Consider the following 22,184-nt stretch of genomic DNA (forward strand, 5'->3'; position numbering starts at 1 on the left):
TCTTTTGGTTTCTTGGTACTCAGTAACTCTTTTCAGAAGCTGCCAAATACTATGGTTCTCTTAAGACATGGACTGAAAATTTGTGAGGTAGAAAACTCTCCCATATAGAATTAACAAAACACTAAATTGAGTTCACAATTCGACACAGATTTTAAAAATGATAATGGGAAATATCTGTTAATTGAAAACCCTATGAACTACTTACTACAGATAGTTCCTAATTAGCCATGACACTGCAGAAGTAAAATGTTACTGATCAATCCTCACAAACTTTTTCAACATAGCATATTTACATTCAGGCTCTCCGCAATGGCTTTCCTCAAGAGCTCCTCTTCTTCCGCCTCCTGGCTGTTCACCTCCCTAGCTTCCTGTTCACTCATTTCGAGAGCCAGAGCAAACTGTTCTTCTTCTGTCATTTCTGTAAGAAGACAGGGAAAAGGGAGAGAGTGACACCATAGACATTAAATAAGTGTGTATACAAGAAACAGAATTATTAAACTTTTTAAGTGAAGACACTAAAGACCACTTAGTACAATTTTGTGAGTAAGGAAAGCTCCAAAAGGTAAGGTACCAGTAAAGATCAGTAGCAGTAGCTATAAGACTCCATGATTAACGAACCTGTGAGCTCCTATGAAGGCAAAGTTTCTGCCTACTTTTCTTCACTTTTGTATCTTCAGCACAAGAGAAGAGTACCTGGCTCTTGACAGGTACTATCTGGTGAATGAATAAGAGGACCTAACTCTCAATCCAGGTTTTTTCAATACCTATCACTTCATACTGATACATATTTGCTTTATGCTTAACATCAAGCCAGAGTAATTTTACTTTTCAGAATTTTCTGATTTATCCAGTAGAAAAGAACATCTCTAAAGACCAGAGTGTCATCCCCAAACACCATTTCCCATTAAAAGCAACTGGGGTACCCTGGAGAGGAACAGTTGACTGCAAGTCTGGAGAACGAAACATATTAATAGAAGACAAATTAGAATATCTGTCAAAGCTATGAGCAAAGAATCTACCAGATACTACTAGGGTCATATCAAAAGAACTTAAGACTCAACTTTAAAAGGTTCTCAATGGCCAAAAATGAGACCACTGAACATCAACAAGGATAATGAATACAATGAATTAAAACATACTAAATAAGTTTAACTAGAGAAGGGAATGGCAACCCACTCCAGTATTCTTTCCTGGAGAATTCCATGGACAGATGAGCCTGGCAGGCTACAGTCTATGGGGTCACAAAGAGTTGGACACAACTGAGTGACTAACACACAAATAAGTTTAAATCTATAAATTCAAAATAGTACCTAAAAAAATAAAACCTAATTGGTCACTGTTGAAGAATGTTAACAATATATTATTCAATCAATAATGAATCAATTATTTTGAAAACTGGAAAAAAAAAAAAGGATAGAGAATCAAGCTTTTGTCCTATTCTTCTAGTATAAGCTATACTACCAGATAACCAAATAGATGAAAAGAAGCTTCTCTTTAAAGAGTTATAAGATGGTGTGGAGAAAAGGGAACCCTCTTGCACTGTTGGTGGGAATGTAAATTGATAGAGCCACTATGGAGAACAGTATGGAGATTCCCTAACAAAATAGGAATAAAACTACCATATGACCCAGCAATCCCACAACTGGGCATATACCCTTAGAAAAATCATTCTAAAAGGCACATGTACCCCAATGTTCATTGCAGCACTATTTACAATAGCCAGGACATGAAAGCAACCTAGATGTCCATCGACAGATGAATGGATAAAGTTGTGGTATATATATGTGTGTGTGGTGTATATTTATATACAATGGGCTTCCCTTGTGGCTCAGCTGGTAAAGAATCTGCCGGCAATGCGGGAGACATGGGTTTGATCCCTGGATTGGGAAGATCCCCTGGAGAAGGAAACAGTTAACCACTCATTTTCTCGCCTGGAGAATTCCAAGGACTGTATAGTCCATGGGGTCACAAAGAGTTGGACACAACTGAGTGATTTTCACTTTCACCTACATATAATTGAGTATTATTCAGCCATAAAAAGGAACAAATTTGAGTCAGTTGTAGTGAGGTGGATGAACCTAGAGCCTGTTATGCAGAATGAAGTATGTCAGAAAAATAAAAACAAATATTGCATATTAACACATATATATGGAATCTAGAAAAATGGTACTGATTAACCTATTTGTAGAGCAGCAATAGAGATGCAGACATAGAGAAAAGACTTGTTAGACACAGTGAGGAAAGGAGAGGGTAGAACAAATTGAGAGAGTAGCATTGAAACATATATATTACCATATGTAAAGCAGATAACCACTGGGAATATGCTGTATGATGCAAGGAGCTCAACCCAGTGCTCTGTGACAACCTAGAGAGGTGGAATGGAGAGGGGGCAGGGGAGGGAGGGAGATGGGAGAGAGGTTCCAAAGGGAGGGGACATATGCATACCTGTGGCTAATTCATGCTGATGTATGGCAAAACCAACACAACATTGTAGAGCAATTATCCTCCAATTAAAAATAAATAAATTTAAAAAGCAATACTTCTAAAGAGAATTATTCTAGCTAATAAATATAAAAAAGAGTACTGCCATTTTGTATAATGCTTATGGACAAGATTCTGGCAGTGACTAACTACACATATGACCCAGCAATCCAAATTCGAGCAATGTACTCTAATGATATATTTTCAATTTTTTTAAAAAATAAATATGCACAAGACAGCATATTTAAAAAACAAAGACATCACTTTGCTGACAAAGGTCTGTATAGTCAAAGCTATGGTTTTCTAGTAGTGAGAGGGTAACAGGCAGGAAGGCCAGGGGTCTCCAAAAGGAGGAAATAGGCTGCAAGTCTTAGACATTTTTTTCTCTCTCTTTTAAGCAGCAGGAGAAAACAAACCACAAGTGTCAGATTTTTTTTCCCTTCTCTATACAAATTTAAAAGGTTTCCCTAAAATTCTGTGTTGCCATGACAACACCTAGTTCCACCTGAACTTAACTTTTTTCAAACCTTGAGCTAACCAATGCATTCTTCTTATGGAAACAGTTTTCTTAAGCTATGTTAAAGAACTATATATTTACACTAGAGTCTGTCTCTCTTCAAGTCTGTTCTTAAGACAGATAAGGGCTCAACAAACCTGTATGCTTTACTCATATACTATTCTCCTTATCTATGTTAATGAAACTATGTATTTATTTGGAAACCTGCCTTTCTTCAAGATTCATGTCAATCGTTTTATGGCCCAGGATGACCCGCATGCTGTGCGTGAAGGGCCTGGTGCCACTCTGAGACATCTCCTTTCTCTAATTAACAGCTTGCTGATAGGTATATAACATATTGCTACAGGCTAGCAGGGGGGCACTCTTTCTGCCCCCTTCTGATGTCTATGTCAGAAGCTTTGTCCATCTCTTTCATACTTTAATAAAACTTCATCATGCAAAAGTTCTGAGCAATCAAGCTTCATCACTGGCCCCGGATTGAATCCCTCTCCTCTGCAGGTAAAGAATCCCGGTGTCTTTCACAGATCAGCAACAACCTTGCACCTTGGGGGCTCATCTGGAACCTGAAACTGGGACCTCTCATGCCAGAGGCAAGAAACATAACCTGTAGACCAACCAGCCTGCTTCAGCAGTCATGTACAGATGTGAGAGTTGGAGCACTGAAGAACTGACACTTTCGAATTGCGGTGCTGGAGAAGACTCTTGAGAGTACCTTGAACTGCAAAGAGGCCAAACCAGTCAATCCTAAAGGAAATCAACCCTGAATATTCATGGAAGGACTGATACTAAAGCTGAAACTCCAATACTCTGGCCACCTGATGTGAAGAGCTGACTTACTGGAAAAGACTTTGATGCTGGGAAAGATTGAAGGCAAAAGCAGAAGAGGGTGACAGAGGATGAGACAGTTGCATAGCATCACCAGTTCAATGGACATGAATTTGAGCAAACTCCAGGAGACAGTGGAGGACAGAGGAGCCTGGCATGCTGTAGTCTATAGGACTGCAAATAGTTGGACACAACTTAGTGACTGAACAATGACAACAAAACCAAATATGTACTACATTTTTCACTGCAGCGTTGTTTGAATTTGCAAAACACTGTAATCCACGTAATGACCATCATAGGACACTGCTTGAATAGATCTTGGTATTCATACATAAAACTATAAAGAAGAATAAGGAAGGTATCTATGCTCTAGGAATAGAATTATTTTAAAGATACACTATTAAGTTTAAAAAAAAAAGAAGCAAAACACAAAAGATTATATAGTATGCTAATTTATGTGAAGAGCGACACAAGAAAGATGAATTAGAAGCTAATCCAAATGGTTACATACAGGTAGCTAGGTACAAAGTGGAAGGGATAAGGGAACGAGTGACATTTCTTTGACTGTGATATATGACTATGATATACCTTTGACTATGATATACCTTTTGGTATATCTTTGACTTAATCAGGTAAATGTTAAACCTGTTTTTAAAAAGTAAAATAAAATCAGTAAGGATGAGGGATCCCTAAGATTAAATCCCAACATAAAAAAAGTACCCAAATAAATTTAAAGTGATCTTAATGAGAATGAAAACAGATCAGAATTAACCAGTGAATGAATGTCAGATGGCCTTAGATTTTCTTTATAGAGAGGTTTTTAACTATGAATTCAAATTCTTTAACAGATATAAGGCTATTCAGATGTTCTCTTTCTTCTGTATCAGTTTTCATAAATTATGTTTTTCAGTGATGTTTTTAATTTGTTTCAATTAAGCCAGTGTTTCTCAGTCCTTTTTTCATTACTATTCTCTGAAGAATCCTTTCTAGACTTTTTTTTCCTAGTCAAAATCTGTGGAAGTACCTAATGTAATGTTTACAGGGATATGAATAGTTTTACATGATCATATAAAAAGAAAAATTTAAAATCAGAGATCCAAGCTTTCCTCTTTAATAAGCTAAATGATGAAGAGCAAAATTAACCCAAAGTAAGAAGAAAGTAATATAAAGAGCAGATATCAATGAAATAGAAGATGGTGTACAACACAGAAAATAAAAATTAATACCAAAACCTGGTTCCATGAAAAGGTCAATAAAATTTATAAATCTCTGATTAGACTGATCAAGAAGAAAAAGAAAACATGTAAGTTAACAATACAGGAATAAGAAGGAATCACTACAGATTCTACAGTCATAAAAAGAATAACAGAATACCATGGGCAACTTTATGCCAACAAATTTGACAAACAAACATGCATTGTCAACTGGCATGATATCATCCCCAAGTGGACAAAAATTGGTTCTCGGAAGTCCAAGAAATCTTGCTCTTTTTATATATAAAACACAGGTGTGTAAGTTGGTACATAAATAGGATATATAGCATTATCTATGGCATTAAAATTTCATGGGGAGAGTGGTGGCTAGGGGAAAAAAAGCCTAAAAAGGATCCTTCAGGGAACAGTAATGAAAAAATGACTGAGAAACACTGACTTAAACAAACAAATTTTAAAAACCCACTGAAAAACATAAATTATGAAAACTGACACAGAAGAAAAAGAGTATCTGAACAGCCTTATACCTATTAAAGAATATGAATCTGTAATTAAAAACCTCGCCATAAAGAAAATCCAAAGCTATCTGACATTCACCACTGGTCAATTCTAACAAAAACTAAGAAAAAAATAATAGCAACATAATTCAGAAAATAAGATATCAAGTCTCCCCAAACTGATTCAACACAATCCCAACGAAAATCCAAACAAGCTCATTAAACATAATGTAATAGAAAATTCAGAAATAGATACACAAATTTTTTTCAATTGATTTCCACCAACAAACCTTTTCAACAAATGGTACCAGAACAACAGGATATCCATAAGGAAAAAAAATGAAACTTTAACCCTTATCTCACACTATATATAAAAATTAACTCAAAATGGAATATATATCTAGATGTAAAAGCTAAAACTATAAAAATCCTAGAAGAAAACACAGGTGAAAATCTTTGTAACCAAGGGGTAGTCAAATTTTGCTTAGACATGATACAGAAAGAAAAAAGTAAATATAAAACTTCTCTTTGTTACAAAAATAAAAGTAAAAAAAAATATTTTTTAATTAAAAAAAATTTTAAGTAAAAAAGAAAGAAAAGAAAAAGGTAAGTCACAAAATGGGAGAACATATTCACAATATATATAATCTGACAAAAGACTCGTATCCAAAGTATATGAAATACCTATACTTCATAGTAAGAAAACAAGCCATCTAATTTTATCAATAATGAACAACAGATCTGAACAAATCCTTCACAAAAGAAATAATTATTAAGCATAAGAAAAGATCATTAATCATGAGGAAAATGCAAGTTAAAATGAGCTACCACTATATATCAATAGAATGGATAAAATGGAAAAGACTGACATTCTTACAACATGATTATTCATTCATAATGAAGTCACTAAGTCATCAACAAAATGTTGATGTTGATTATATCTTTTGTGTTCAATTTAAGAGAACCAAAACCATGTAATAATGCAAAATGAGTTCTTTGTAATATTCAGTCTTTTAAAATATCTTGTATTCCCTAATTAAGAGTCCCTTGGACAGCAAGGAGACCAAACCAGTTAATCTTAAAGGAAATCAACCCTGAGTACTCATTAGAAGGACTAATGGTGAAGTTGAAGCTCCAGTATTTTGGTCACCTGATGCAAGTAGTCGACTCATTGGAAAAGTCCCTGATGCTGGGAAAGACAGAGGGCAGAAGAAGAGGGAGTCAGATGATGAGATGGATGGATGGCATCACGGATACAATGGACATGAACTTGGGCAAACTTCAGGAGATGGTGAGGGACAGGGAAGCATGGTGTGCTGCAGTCCATGAGGTCACAAAGAGTTGAACACGACTGAATGACTGAACAACATATTTCCTAAAGATTCTGGAGAGATGCAGGCTTTGCTATTACGTTAACATGAAAACAAGAACTTAGTAAGGATTCTGTTTTCAACTACATAGACATGAAGCTCCACAGCCAGACTGAGGAAGGAAATTAAAGTCCCTCAGTCATGTCTGACTCTTTGCCACCCCAAGAATTATATGTAGCCTGCCAGGCTCCTCTGTCCATGGAATTCTCCAGGCAATTCTATTGGAGTGGGTTGCCATTCTCTTCTCCAGGGGATCTTCCCAACCCTGGGATTGAACCCAGGTATCCCACGTTGCAGGCACATTCCTTACCACCTGAGCCACCAGGGAAGCCCCCACAGCCAGACTACCTGGGTTTAATTCTTGATTGCATGCCTTTTCAGTTGTAAAATTTTGAGCAGGTTATTTATCCTCTAAACCTGGATACTGGTGCTGGTCTCTGATAACCTCCCTCCCTCTTTTTTCTTTGTCTTTTAATCTGCATGACCATGTATCTAAAGTAAATATAAACATACTCTTAACATTAGAATTCTCGTATAAATACTATGATTTAATAATATTTGTTTTACTTCACACACAAGAAAAACAGAGGTAATAGTATTTAAGTCTGTTATGAGGGTTAAACAATACATGAAAAATATTTAGAATAGTACCTGGCACGTAACAAGTGTCTAATAGCTGTTTATCATTACTACCAATGAACAAATTATTTACTGTCATTATATATTATTTAAAGAAATCCAAAACTTCAGATTATTATCTTTCACTAACAATAACACCTGCCTTCCCAGGTGGCTCAGTGGTAAAGAATCCTCCTGCCAATGCAGGAGATGCAGGTTTGATTCCTGGGTCAGGAAGATCCCCTAGAGAAGGAAATAGCAACCCACTTCACAATTCTTGCCTGGAAAATCCCAAGGACACAGGAGCCTGTCGGGCTACAGTCCACGGGGTCACAAAAGAGTCAGATAGAACTTAGCAACTAAACAACAAACAATAACATACAAGCACATAATCTGACAAAGCCACCACTACAGATTTACTTTGACCACAATCAGAATTAAAAGGACACTCCTATTCACTAGTTACTGACTCTTATTTTTCATATAACCATGATCTGAGACTAAAGTCTAATAAACATCACTACTGACTAGGACATATTTTACTTAACCTCTCTACAATATAAGAACCCAACCATTAGAAGAAAGGGAGAAATAAACTAGAATTCCAGCCAGGAGGAAATGTCAGCAAGTGTCAACATTAGAATCTCTAACTGAATTGGCTCAACTAGCTTATCAAATGATTCTGATTATGCTCTTCAAAATTTATGATGATTACCATCTCCCAACATTCAGGTTGGCCCACTGAGATGTGTAAACAGGCTGTTAACAATCCAAACAATCCAGAACACAAAAATAGATATAACCTGTATAATTTGTGGTCATTTAAAAAGGTTGAGGGGCTTCCCGGTGGTCCAATGGTTGAGAATCCACCTTCCTATGCAGGAAATGGGGGTTTGATCCCTGGTTGGGGAACTAAGATCCCACATGCCACAGGGCAACAACTCCATGTGCTGCAACCACTGAGCCTGCGTGCTCTAGAGTCTGTACGACAAAATTGGAGAAGACTGCACACTGCAATGAAGACCCAGCATGGCCTAAATAAATAAGTAAACCAAGAGAACAGGACAAATGTTCTGACAGGGCACATTTCATGCAACAACAAAAGATTATCTTCCTGCCCAAATCTTTTCCAAAGAACTTTTTTTTTGCAAAATAGACATAGCTCTGCAACTGCGATAAACTTAATACATCTACACATTGCCAGTTACAATTTAAGTTTATAAAACACTTTTGAAGGCGTCAAGGCACTGTGTAGGTACCCGTATAGATGTGCATTCTCAAAGTGATACTACTTCTGGGAGTTTATCCTGAACAATCACTGAAAAGAAAAAAATGTGTTATACACAAAAGTATGTTCATTACACTATAACCTGGGCTTCCCTGGAGGCTCAATGGTAAAAGAATTTGCCTACAATGCAGGAGACCCGGCTTCAATCCCTGGGTCAGGAAGATCCCGTGGAGAAGTAAATAGCAACCCACTCCAGTATTCTTGCCTAGAGAATCCCATGGACAGAGGAGCACGGCAGGCTACAGTCCACGGGGTCACAAAGAGTTGGACATGACTGAGCGGCTAACACAAACACACACATACTATAACCTACAAGGTGACTGACAAGTTTCCTAAAAATAAAGCCACTGTTAAGTTATATAAGGCATGTTAACTCAAGAGACTCATGTTATCAAAATACTAATCATGAAGATATATTAAAATGATAAAAGTCTATAAAAGCCATATGAAAATATAATGGAAATTATAGAACCAATTTCTGATTCTACATATAAGAAACCTGGAAGTAAGTCACTGCTTTGTTCTGAAGAATAAAAAGCTATTAATAAAGCAACTGAAAAAATCAACAACTCCCTGGATCTGTGAGAAAGGAGAGCACAGGGCAAACTGTTGCCCCCAAGATGGAGAGACAAACAAGGGAATACAGGGAGTCATGGCTTATCAGAGCAGAGATTCAAGAGTAAAAACTAACACAGAAATCAGTGCCAAGAAAACCTGAATTGTAAGGGACAAATTGCTGGAGGCTTGGTGTGGACAAGTCTGGGAGTTAAAAATTCCAGGGAAACTCAGTCAAAGGGGGCCCACAGACTTGTAAGTTTTATTTCCAAGATTTTAACCAGGTTCTCACAATAAATGTAGGAGAAACTTCCTCTTAAATGTCCCAAAGAGGGTAGAGGAGAGGAGCTGTTTTGAAATATATCAGAGCACTCTGTTCTTTCCAGCAAGGCTTGCCCTAGCAGAAACTAAGTAATCAGTCTAGACTAACAGTATAACTGACCTGTGAGAAGGGACATACCAAACTCCAACCTACTCTAGCCATCCTCTCCCACCTAAAGAGGGAGTAAAAAATTAGAAACACTTGTGAAGTCCACAGACTGAAATAGTGAGACTTAATTAGGGAACTTCCCTGGTGGCTCAGATGGTAAGGAATCTGCCTCCAAGGCAGGAGACCCAGGATCGATCCCTGCATCCGGAAGATCCCCTGGAGAAGGATACGGCAACCCACTCCAGTATTCTTGCCTGGAAAATCCCAGGGACGGAGGAACCTGGTGGGCTGCCATCTATGGGGTTGCACAGAGTCGACACGACTGAAGCGACTTAGCAGCAGCAGCAGCAGCAACACCACATTACTAAAGGCCTATTTAGAGTAGTTTCTCTTACCTGGTACATCGTGTCCAGCTATCAGGAAAAAATTACAAGTCACACTAAAAGGCAAAAACTACAGTTTGAAAAGATAGACTATACATCAGAACCAGACATGGTGCTAATGCTGGAATTATCAGGCTAGAAATTTAAAACAATTATGATTAATATAAGGGCTTTAAAGGATTAATTAGAGCACAAACAAGGACAGATGGGAAATGCAAATAGAGAGATGGAAATCCTAAGAAAGAAACAAAAAGAAATACTAAAGATTAAAAACACTGCAACAGAAATGAAGAATGCTTTGGATGGGTTTATCAGTAGACTGGACACACCTTTAAAAAAGAATCTGAGCTTGAAGACATGTTAATTGAAACCACCAAAACTAAAACATAAAGAGAACAAAGACTGAAAAGGATAAGACAATATTCAAGGACTGTGGAACAACTACAAAAAGAGTAATAAAAACATAACGCAACTGCCAAAAGGATGAGAAAAATAGAAGCAAAAGAATTATGTGAAATAATAATGACTCAGAATTTCCCTAAATTAAGGTCAAATACTAAATCACAGATCCAGAAAGCTTAAGGAACACTAAACAGGGAGATCCCACAAGATGGCAGAGTAAAATAAGGAGGCCACCTTCCTCCCCACAAATATATCAAAAACATATCTGCGTATGGAACAACTCCTACAGAACACCTTCTGAAAGCTGGCAAGACCCCAGACTTCCAAAAAGGCAAACCAATCTCCACAGAATGAGGTAGGGGAAAAGTTGTAAGAGAAAAGAGACAAAGGATTTGGGATGGGGACCTACACCTTAGGGAGGGAGCCGTGAAGAAGAAAAAGTTTCTGCACACTTGGAAACCCCTCACTGCAGGGCTGGGGAAGAGCTTTGGAACCACAGAGGGGAATGCAGCAACATGTGCTCAGAAGGCAAATGGAAAGAAATCACCACGAGATTGTTGCTGACCAGCACTTACCAGCCAAGATGCTGTTGGCACTCCCTGCTGCAGCCAGTATGGGCTGGATGCTGAGGGCTTTGGGGGTTGGACCTCAGGGAGAGGACTGGGGTTGACTGCTGTGAAGATACTCTGAAGTGGCTAGTACAACACAGCTGAGGGAGTCCAGGGAGTTGGGCTTGACAGAGAGACAGGAGACCATTGCTGTGGGGATCCTCAAAAACTGTGCACTCACTGACAACAGGACCCAGCCTTCAAGAGCGCCATACATGGGACAAGCCCCAGCTGTGGATTGCGACTCCAGAGGCAGATACGCTGGCCAGCCACCACCAAAGCCGGCACAAGTGCCAGAAATGGCACTAGCCGCAAGTGCAATTTATGATCCCAGAAAGAGGCACTCAGGCCAACTGGCCACTGTCAAAGACAAGGCAAGTGCAATAGGCAGGAAACAAACTGCCGCTGCGGTCCCAACCCCCAGGTAGCAGCTGCCACCAAGCTGTCAGCAGGCAGAGGTCACAGTCTACACCTTCCTGTGAACTTATGCGGCTTGGCTCTAACAAGGGACACATAACCAGGGAGCAACTACCCTAGGGGAGTGCATGAACCACCTCAGACTATAGCAACTTCTCACAGGCCTCTGCTGAAGCAGGTACTCCCCACACACCCCAATTGTGTCTGCCATACCCCTCCTCTCCCCAGCCCGACTGAGAGGTGAGCCATAAGCTGCTATTTTCACCCCCTCTTGTCTTGGCAGGGAACAGACACCAGAGGGTTGCCTACAGGAAGCTGTTACTGGTATTTGGTCACTAAGTTGTGTCTGACTCTACGACTGCATCGACTGTAGCACGCCAGGTCCTTCTGTCCTCCACCATCTCCTGGAGTTTGCTCAGATCCACATCCACTGAGTCAGTGACGCCATCCAACCATCTCATCCTCTGCCGCCCCTTCTCCTTTTGCCTTCAGTGTTTCCCAGCACCAAGGGCTTTTCCAATGGGTTGGTTCTTCTCATCAGGTGGCCAAAGTATTGAAGCTTCAACAGAGGTGGGAACAAAACCAAAGCTAAGCTCCAGGCACTACATGAACAAAGAGGAAGGGAAGGCGCTCTTGCAGCTACAGGTGCAGCAGATTAAATACCTGCTATCAGCCTGAGACTGTGGACTTTGGAGCAATTTTATGTCAATAAAATGGACAATCTGGAAGAAATGGACAAATTCTTAGAAAAGTATAACCTTCTAAGACTGAACCAGGAAGAAACAGGAAATAAAAACAGACCAATCACAGGCACTGAATCAAAACTATAATAAAAAATCTTCCAATAAACAAAAGCCCAGGATCAGATGGCTTCACAGGTGAATTCTACTGAACATTTAGAGAAGCGTTAACATCTATCCTCCTCAAATTCTTCCAGAACACTGCAGAGGAAGAAAAACTCCCACTCATTCTATAAGGCCACCAAAACCAGATGAAGACATCACAAAAAAAGACAATTACAGGCCAATATCACTGACAAACACAGATGAAAAAATCCTCAATAAAATTTTAGCAAACAGAACCCAACAATATAGTAAAAGGATCATACACCACAATCAAGTGGGGTTTATCCCGGGGCTTCTCCAATATACACAAGTCAATGTGAAACACCGTATTAATAAACTGAAAGATAAAAACTATACCATCATCTCAATAGATGCAGAGGAAGCTTTTGACAAAATTCAACACTCAGTTATAATTAAAAACTCTCCAGAAAGTAGGCACAGAAGGAACCTACCTAAACACAATAAAGGCCATATACGACAAACCCACAGAAAACATTATTCTCACTGTTTAAAAACTAAAAGTATTTCCACCAAGATCAGGAACAAGACAAAGATAATCACTCTCACCATTATTCAATACAATTTTGGAAGTCCCAGTAACAGCAATCAGAAAAAGAAATAAAAAACATCTAGATTGGAGAAGAAAATAAAACTCTCACTATGTGCAGATGACATGATACTATACATAGAAAATCCTAAAGATGCCACCAGAAAATTACTAGAGCTAATCAATGAATATAGTAAAGTCACAGGATATAAAACACACAGAAATCCCTTGCATTCCTATACACTAACAATAAGAAAGAGAAATTAAAGAAACAATTCCATTAACTATCACAACAAAAAGAATAAAATACCTAAGAGTAAATCTACCTAAAGAAACGAAAGACCTCTATGCATAAAACTGTAAGAAATGATGAAAGAAATCAAAGATGACACAAACAAATGGAGAGATATAACATGTTCTTGGATTGGAAGAATTATTATTATGATAATACTACCCAAAGCAATCTACAGATTCAATGCAATCTCTATCCAACTACCAATGACATTTTTCACAGAACTAGAACAGAAAATTTCACAATCTGTGTGGAAACACAAAAGACCCCAAACAGCCAAAGCAATCTTGAGAAAAACATACCTGGAGAAATCAACTTTCCTGCCTTCAGACTATACTACAAAGCTACAGTCATCAATACAGTATGGTATTGGCACAAAAACAGAAATATAGGCCAATGGAACAAGATAAAAAGCCCAGAGATAAACCCACACACCTATGGGCACCTTATCTTTGACAAAGGAGGCAAGAATATATACAATGGAGAAAAGACAGCCTCTTCAATAAGTGGTGCTGGGAAAACTGGACAGCTACATGTAAAAGAATGAAACTAGAACACTTCCTAATATCATACACAAAATAAACTCAAAATGGATCAAAGATTTAAATGTAAAGCCAGAAACTATAAAGTTCTCAGAGGAAAACATAGGCAGTACATTCTTCAACATAAATTACAGTAAGATCCTATTTGACTCACCTCCTAGAGTAATGGAAATAAAAACAAAAATAATCAATGAGACCTAATTAAAATTAAAAGCTTTTGCACAAGAAAGGAAAGATTAAACAGTTTTAAAAGACAACCCTCAGAATGGGAGAAAATAACTGCAAATGAAGCAACTGACAAAGGATTAATCTCCAAAATATATAAGCAACTCATACAGCTCAATATCAAAAAATGAACAGCCCAATCGAAAAATGCACAGCAGAAACAGATGTTTCTCCAAAGAAGACATACAGATAGCTAATAAACACATGAAAAAATTGCTCAACATCACTTAGAGAAATGCAAATCAAAACTACAATGAGATATCACTTCATACCAGTCAGAATGACCATCAACAAAAAAACTACAAACAATAAATGCTGGAGAGGATGTGGATAAAAGGGAACCCTACCGCCCTCTTGGTGGGAATGTAAATTGATACAGCCACTATGGAGAACAGTATGGAGATTCCTGAACAAACTAGTAATAAAACTACTATATGACCCAGCAATCCCACTACTGGGCAAATACTCTGAGAAAAACACAATTCAAAAAGACACAAGCACCCCAGTGTTCACTGCAGCACTATTGACAATAGCCAGGACAGGGAAGCAACCCAGATGTCCATCAACAGATGAATGGATAAAGAAGTTGTGGCACATATATACAACGGCATAATACTCAGCCATAAAAAGGAATGAATTTGAGTCAGTTGTAGTGAGGTGGATGAACCTAGAGCGTGTTACACAGAGTGAAGTCAATCAGAAAGAGAAAAACTGTGTATTAACACATACACATGGAATCTAGAAAAATAGTACTGATGAACCTTTTTACAGAGAAGAAATGGGGATGCAGACATAGAGAATGGTCTGGGGAACGGAGAGGGTAGGACAAATTGAGAAAGTATCACTGACATATATACACTATGCTTATTCACACAGTCCTGTCCAACTCTATGCAACCCCATGGACTACAGACTGCCCGGCTCCTCTGTCCAAGGGGATTCTCCAGGTGAGAATACTGGAGTGGGTTGCCATGCCCTCCTCCAAGGGAATGGAGAGGGAGAGACTCAAGATGGGGGATATATATATAAACATATATATATAAATATACACACACATATAAATATATGACTGATTCATCATGAATTCATGTGTATATTTATATATATATGTTTATATATATATCCCCCATCTTGAGTACGACAGAGACCAGCACAACACTGTAAAGCAATTATTCCTCAATTAAAAAAAAACCACCAACCAGCAAAAATGCACCAAAACTATACCAAGGCATATAGTTTTCAAACTGCAGAAAATCTAAGATAAAGTGCTGAAAAAACCCATAGGGAAAAAACACCTTACCTATAGAGCACCAAAGATAAGAGTTACATCCAACTTCTCAGAAACCAGGCAAGCAATAAGAATGCAGAGTAAAATATTGTTGAAAGATGTTCTTTAGACAGAAGGAATATTATCTAGATCAGAAACTTCCTATTAACAAAGGAAGAATACCAAAGAAGGAATAAGTGAAGACAAAATAAAAACTTTTATTTTCCTTATTCTTTCTTTCTTCATAGTCTCTAATTGAAATGACAATAAAGGAAATAGCTATTTAAAACAAAACCACACAGTTGCTTCAGCCTAGATTAAGAGGTGACACCGGGGGTGGGGTTTACATTCTGGGTGGCCAACTGCAATGCAACCTCAATGATCTGGGGCTTGTCTATGATCCTGGCTATGTGGTTACCCTTCTCCATAATCCCAATAATCCATACCTGTTGGCCTTCACCGTATTTGGGGGATTTTATCTCTGCACAGAACTGAGCTACTTGCTCACAAAGTAAACAGATCAGGAGGCCTCTTGACATCTCCAGACAAGTCCCATGCATAAGGCCAAACATGTTTCCACAGACCTTGCTCACAGCTGCCATCCTGGCCAGGATAGGAAGATTATGAATCACAAAGGACACCTTGTTTCTCTGTTTGGCCAGGTTCTGTGCGTGGCCCAGAATCCCAAAGCCTGTGATGTTGGTGGCCACATGGGCATTGAATGTATACACGAGTCCTACCACTGTCCTGTTGAGCCTGGCCATGTTCATCATTGCCTTCTGGTACTCCAGCTCCACATCCTCCTGAGGGACCACTAGCTTGATTTTATTCCATTTCTCAGGAATGTCCAGCCACTGGTGCATGGCCATGACCACTTGCATCCCCAAACGTTTTGTCAGCACAAGCACACCCAGCACTGCATTATCTGGCATGATAAATTCATTGGGGTGGCAGACAGTTGTATCCACAACAATCCATGGGTTTAGCAATCCAGGGGTTTAGCTCTGTTTGGCCACCCATTATAGACATTCCCACCTCCTCTTCTGCATCTTTAAAACCCTGTATATTTAGGGGCATTACTTTATCCCTTTCCCTGTTGGTCATTTTATGACTGATTCCAAGAAGCATCCACATGTTGTCACATTCTGTGCCCCCCATGGCACAGAGGTCACTGAGGACATTGGGACAGGCTATCCTGCCCATCATATAAGGGTCAGCAACCAGCGGCTAAATGTATCTGCAGTTTGAACCAAGGGAAGACTGCCATGCCTCAGAGGAAAGACACAAGTGTCTATCCCGATGCCAAATCTTGGCATATCCGCTACAAGAAACTGCTCTTCTTCTTGGAAATGGTTCTCCTATAAGGACTCCAGCAATTTCTGCAATGACATCTTAGAGCCCTTTGAAACCGGAGCCCTTCAGTTAAGTGAATCTGGTTAACCAGAAGCTGTTGTCCAATTCATAACTTTCCCGATTAATGTACTCCCACTTTGGACATGGTTCTTGAGCCCACACACCTCACAGTTGGGCTCCTCCCCTCCCTCTCCTATGAGGCAGGTTTCTTTATAGATCCACCTGTTTACTTTGCATCCTCCACCGCCTCCCACAAACAGGACTCTGTCACTCCCACAACGTACCAGGCATGGTACCTTAACAAATTTAAAGCAAGAGAAATCATGCAATGTCTGCTCTCAGACCACAATGAAATTAAACTAGAAATCAATTAGAAAAATAACAGGAAAATCTCAAAATAAATGGAGATTAAACAACATACTTTAAATAACTCATGGCTCAAAGAAGAAATCTCAAGAGAAATATAAAAATACTTTGAATCAAATGAAAATGAAAACACAACTTATCAAAATTTCTGGGATGCAGCAAAAGCAGTGCTTAGAGGGGATTTATAGCATTGAGTGCATACACTGGGAAAAAAGATCTAAAATCAATCATCTAACAGCATTGAGTGCATACACTGGGAAAAAAGATCTAAAATCAATCATCTAACCTTAGGGAACCAGAAAAAAACAAGAGAGACAGCAAATTAAATACAAAGTAAGCAGAAGAAAAAATAATAAAAACTACAGCAGAAATCAATGAAATTGAAATTGAGAAGTGAATAGAGAAAATGAACCAAAACAAAAGCTGATGTATTTTTTTAAAAATCAATAAAATTGATAAACCACTAGCTAGGCTGACTAAACAAAGAGAGGACATAAATTTCTAGTATCAGAAATGAAAGAGGGGACATCACTACAGACCTCTTGGAGATTAAAAGAATAATAAAGGAATACTATGAATAACTCTATGTCCACAAATTTGATAACCTCAACGAAACAGACCAATTCTCTTGAAAGACACAATCTGCCAACATTCACATTAAAAAAAAAAAAAAAACAGTCTGACTATATCTATTAAAGAAATAGAATTCATAACTAACCTTGCACAACAAAAAGCAACAGGCCCAGGTGGATACACTATTAAATTTTACCAAATATTTAAGTTCAGTTCAGTTCAGTCACTCAGACATGTCAGATTCTTAGCGACCCCATGAACCACAGCACGCCAGGCATCCCTGTCCATCACCAACTCCCAGAGTCCACCCAAACCCATGTCCATCGAGTCGATGATGCCATCCAACCATCTCATCCTCTGTCATTCCCTTCTCCTCCTGCCCTCACTCTTTCTCAGCATCAGGGTCTTTTCCAATGAGTCAGCTCTCCACATCAGGTGGCCAAAGTATTGGAATTTTAGCTTCCACATCAGTCCTTCCAATGAACACCCGGGACTGATCTCCTTTGGGATATCTCGTTGGATCTCCTTGCAGTCCAAGGAACTCTCAAGAGTCTTCTCCAACACCACAGTTCAAAAGCATCCATTCTTCAGCATTCAGCTTTCTTTATAGTCCAACTCTCACATCCATACATGACCACTGGAAAAACCATAGCCTTGACTAGATGGACCTTTGTTGGCAAAGTAATGTCTCTGCTTTTTAATATGCTGTCCAGGTTGGTCACAACTTTCCCTCCAAGGAATAAGCGTCTTTTAATTCCATGGCTGCAATCACCATCTGCAGTGATTTTGGAGCCCAGAAAAATAGTCAGCCACTGTTTCCACTGTTTCCCCATCTATCAGCCATGAAGTGATGGGACCGGATGCCATGATCTTCGTTTTCTGAACGCTGACCTTTAAGCCAACTTTTTCACTCTCCTCCTTCACTTTCATCAAGAGGCTCTTTAGTTCTTCTTCACTTTCTGCCATAAGGGTGGTGTCATCTGCATATCTTAGGTTATTGATATTTCTCCCGGCAATCTTAATTCCAGCTTTTGCTTCTTCCAGCCCAGTGTTTCTCATGATGTACTCTGCATACAAGTTAAATAAGCAGGGTGGCAATATACAGCCTTGATGTACTCTTTTTCCTATTTGGAACCAGTCTGTTGTTCCATGTCCAGTTCTAACTGTTGCTTCCTGACCTGCATACAGGTTTCTCAAGAGGCAGGTCAGGTGGTCCGGTATTCCCAGCTCTTTCAGAATTTTCCACAGTTTGTTGTGATCCACACAGTCAAAGGCTTTGACATAGTCAATTAAGCAGAAATAGATGTTTTTCTGGAACTCTCTTGCTTTTTCGATGATCCAGCAGATGTTGGCAATTTGATCTCTGGTTCCTCTGCCTTTTCCAAAACCAGCTTGAACATCTGGAAGTTCACAGTTCACGTATTGCTGAAGCCTGGCTTGGAGAATTTTAAGCATTACTTTACTAGCGTGTGAGAGGAGTGCAATTGTGTGGTAGTTTGAGCATTCTTTGGCATTGCCTTTCTTTGGGATTCTAATGAAAATTGACCTTTTCCAGTCCTGTGGCCACTGCTGAGTTTTCCATATTTGCTGGCATATTGAGTGCAGCACTTTCACAGCGTCATCTTTCAGGATTTGAAATAGCTCAGCTGGAATTCCATCACCTCCACTATCTTTGTTCGTAGTGATGCTTCCTAAGGCCCACTTGACTTCACACCAGGATGTCTGGCTCTAGGTGAGTGATCACACCATTGTGATTATCTGGGTCGTGAAGATCTTTTTTGTACAGTTCTTCTGTGTATTCTTGCCACCTCTTCTTAATATTTTCTGCTTCTGTTAGGTCCCTACCATTTCTGTCCTTTATTGAGACCATCTTTGCATGAAATGTTCCCTTGGTATCTCTAATTTTCTTGAAGAGATCTCTAGTCTTTCCCATTCTACTGTTTTCCTCTATTTCTTTGCATTGATCGCTGAGGAAGCCTTTCTTATCTCTCCTTGCTTATCTCTTCTTTGGAACTCTGCATTCAAATGGGTATATCTTTCCTTTTCTCCTTTGCTTTTCGCTTCCTGTCTTTTCACAGCTATTTGTAAGGCCTCCTCAGACAGCCATTATACAAATTCTCTACCATCTCTTTCAGAGGATAGAAGCAGAGGGAATACTACATAAGTTATTCCATGTGACCACATTAACCCTAACACTAAAACTAGACAAAAATGTTACAAGAAAAGTACAGACCAATATCTCTCATGAACACAGATGCAAAACTTAACAAAATATTAGCAAATTGAACCTAACAATACATAAAAAGAATTATACACCAGGACCAAATGGAATTTATCCCAGATGTGCACACTAGTTCAACATTCAAAAATTAAGTAACATAATGCAATGCATAAACAGAATGAAAAAGAAAAAAAAATCACATGATCATATTCAACAGATTCAGAAAAAGCAATGGATAAAATCACTCATCCGTGATAAAACCTCTTGATAAATTAGGAACAGAGAATTTTCTCAATTTGATGGAGAATAATCTATAAAAAAAACTTATAGCTAACATCATACTAAAAGGAAAAAACTCAAAGCTTTCCCATTATAAATAGGAAAAAGGCTACAATGGCCCTCTCATCACTCCTTTTCAACACTGTACTGGACATACCAGCTAATGCAATAAGACAAGAAAAGGAAATAAAAGGCATTTCCTTCAGACAAGGAAGGAAAAAAGTAAAACTGTTCACAAATCACACTATCATCTAAGTAGAAAATCCAACAGAATCAACAAAATTCCTAGAAGTGACTATACTAAGGTTATGATATACAAGAATAGTAGTCAATCACATTCCATATACCAGAAATGAACAAGTGTAATTTGAAATCTGATGCTTTCCAGGTGGTGCAATGGTAAAGAATACATCTGCCACTGCAGCAGATGCAACAGACACAGGTTCAATCCCTGGGTCAGAAAGATCCCCTGGAGTAGGAAATGGCAACCCATTCTAATATTCTTGCCTAGAAAATTCCATGGACAGAGGAGCCTGGTGGGCTACCGTCCAGGGGTTGCAAAGAGTCAGGCACTATATGCACACATGAATTTGAAATTTAAAACACAATACCATTTACATTGGTAATAAAATAATGTACAAGATCCATATGAGCAAAGCTACAAAACTCCGATTAACAAAATCAAGTAAAAATTAACTAACTAAAGGGATTCCATGTCATGGGATAGAAAGACTTATATAATGTCAACATACCAATTTTACAAACCTGATCTGTAGATTCAATATAATCAAAATCAAAATTCCAGTATATTTTGTAGATACAAACAAACTCATTCTAAAGTTTATATGGAGAGAAGGAAATGGCAACCCACTCCAGTACTCATGCCTGGGTAATTCATGGACAGAGGAGCCTGGCGGGCTACAGTCCATGGAGTCACAAAAAGATACAACAGAAAAACTAAACAACAACAAAAGCAAACCACCTACTCCAACCAGTGCAGCCTGCCAGCCTGGGGTATCCCATGCCCCACACCCCCACCCACCAAATTAAACATTGGACTAAAATGAAAACACTGCTTTTGCTAAGACATCAGTGAAACGATTTGGATTAAGCTGAGTGATTACATCAGAAGGAAGGTATGGTCATCTGGAGAGCTGGCCAGTCCCAGGACATGCTCTCTGGAGTCTGCTTGTCTCCCAAGAGAAACATGGTCTCAGACAAAGGCATTGATCACTGCTCTGCCTCCATCAGGTCCACACACACATATGTGTCAGCTTGAGATAAACTCATATCAAATACTTCTTTCACTCATTGAACCTGAGTATGATGGTTAATATCCTTGTTTGAATAAAGACTAACCCACTTAGTGGTTGGATAATCTTACAAAAGTCACTTAATTGGTCTCAGCCTGTTTCTTCTTCCCTAAAACGGGAATAATCTTAAGTAGAGCTACCAGTTCTTAATGTTCAATAAATATTTATAAAGCCCCCACTATATGCCAAGTATATGGTTGAAATTTTTTTTAAGATTTTGCATGTAAAAAGAAGCTGATTCCAGTCTGGCCCACAGTAAACCTAATTTTCACTACTAAGAATGTGTCTCTTCCACACTCCACAGGCAATGTTCATTTGTCAGCCAACAGAAAACCATCAGCAGCAACTTTTGCCCCCAGAATTGTAATATTCTGTTTAAAAAGTGTGGTCTTTTTTTTTTTCCCCTTCTGTACTTAATAGAGCCTCATATAATATCAGAACTGGAAAGAATCTTAAAAGTCATCCAGGCCAGCTTTTTGCCTACCTGGCCAGGTGGCCCACCCTAACTTTGGACGGCTCAGCTAGTAGACAATTCTTTCTTGAAACCAAATCATCTTCCCTATGGTCTGTGTCCTAGTTCTGCTCTCTAAATCATCTCAGGAAGAAAGCTGCATTTTCTTGTCTCCCTTATAACAGTCCTTTTTGTGTATGTGGAGATCTCTTTCACTCCTTCATCAGAAATAAATCTTTTATCCAGGCTCAGATAAAAAGTAATAATAACTACTTCGATTTAATTTCTTTTCCAAAGGAAACAGTGCCT

The 22,184-nt window shown here is 38.7% G+C and overlaps 1 protein-coding gene and 1 pseudogene across 8 annotated transcripts in view; both read right to left on the minus strand.

Annotated features, from left to right (window-relative positions):
* The window catches only part of UIMC1 (ubiquitin interaction motif containing 1), a 121,750-nt gene that overhangs the window by 61,980 nt on the left and 37,586 nt on the right, over positions 1-22,184 (minus strand). For all 8 annotated transcript variants that reach the window (XM_043912352.1, XM_043912354.1, XM_043912351.1 and 5 more), the window contains exon 4: positions 294-418. In XM_043912352.1, the coding sequence (XP_043768287.1) occupies positions 294-418 (125 nt within the window). The remainder of the gene's footprint in view (positions 1-293; positions 419-22,184) is intronic.
* Positions 15,129-17,099, minus strand: LOC122699911 (annotated as a pseudogene).

Source organism: Cervus elaphus, chromosome 9, assembly GCF_910594005.1.
Source record: "Cervus elaphus chromosome 9, mCerEla1.1, whole genome shotgun sequence".
NCBI lineage: Eukaryota > Metazoa > Chordata > Mammalia > Artiodactyla > Cervidae > Cervus > Cervus elaphus.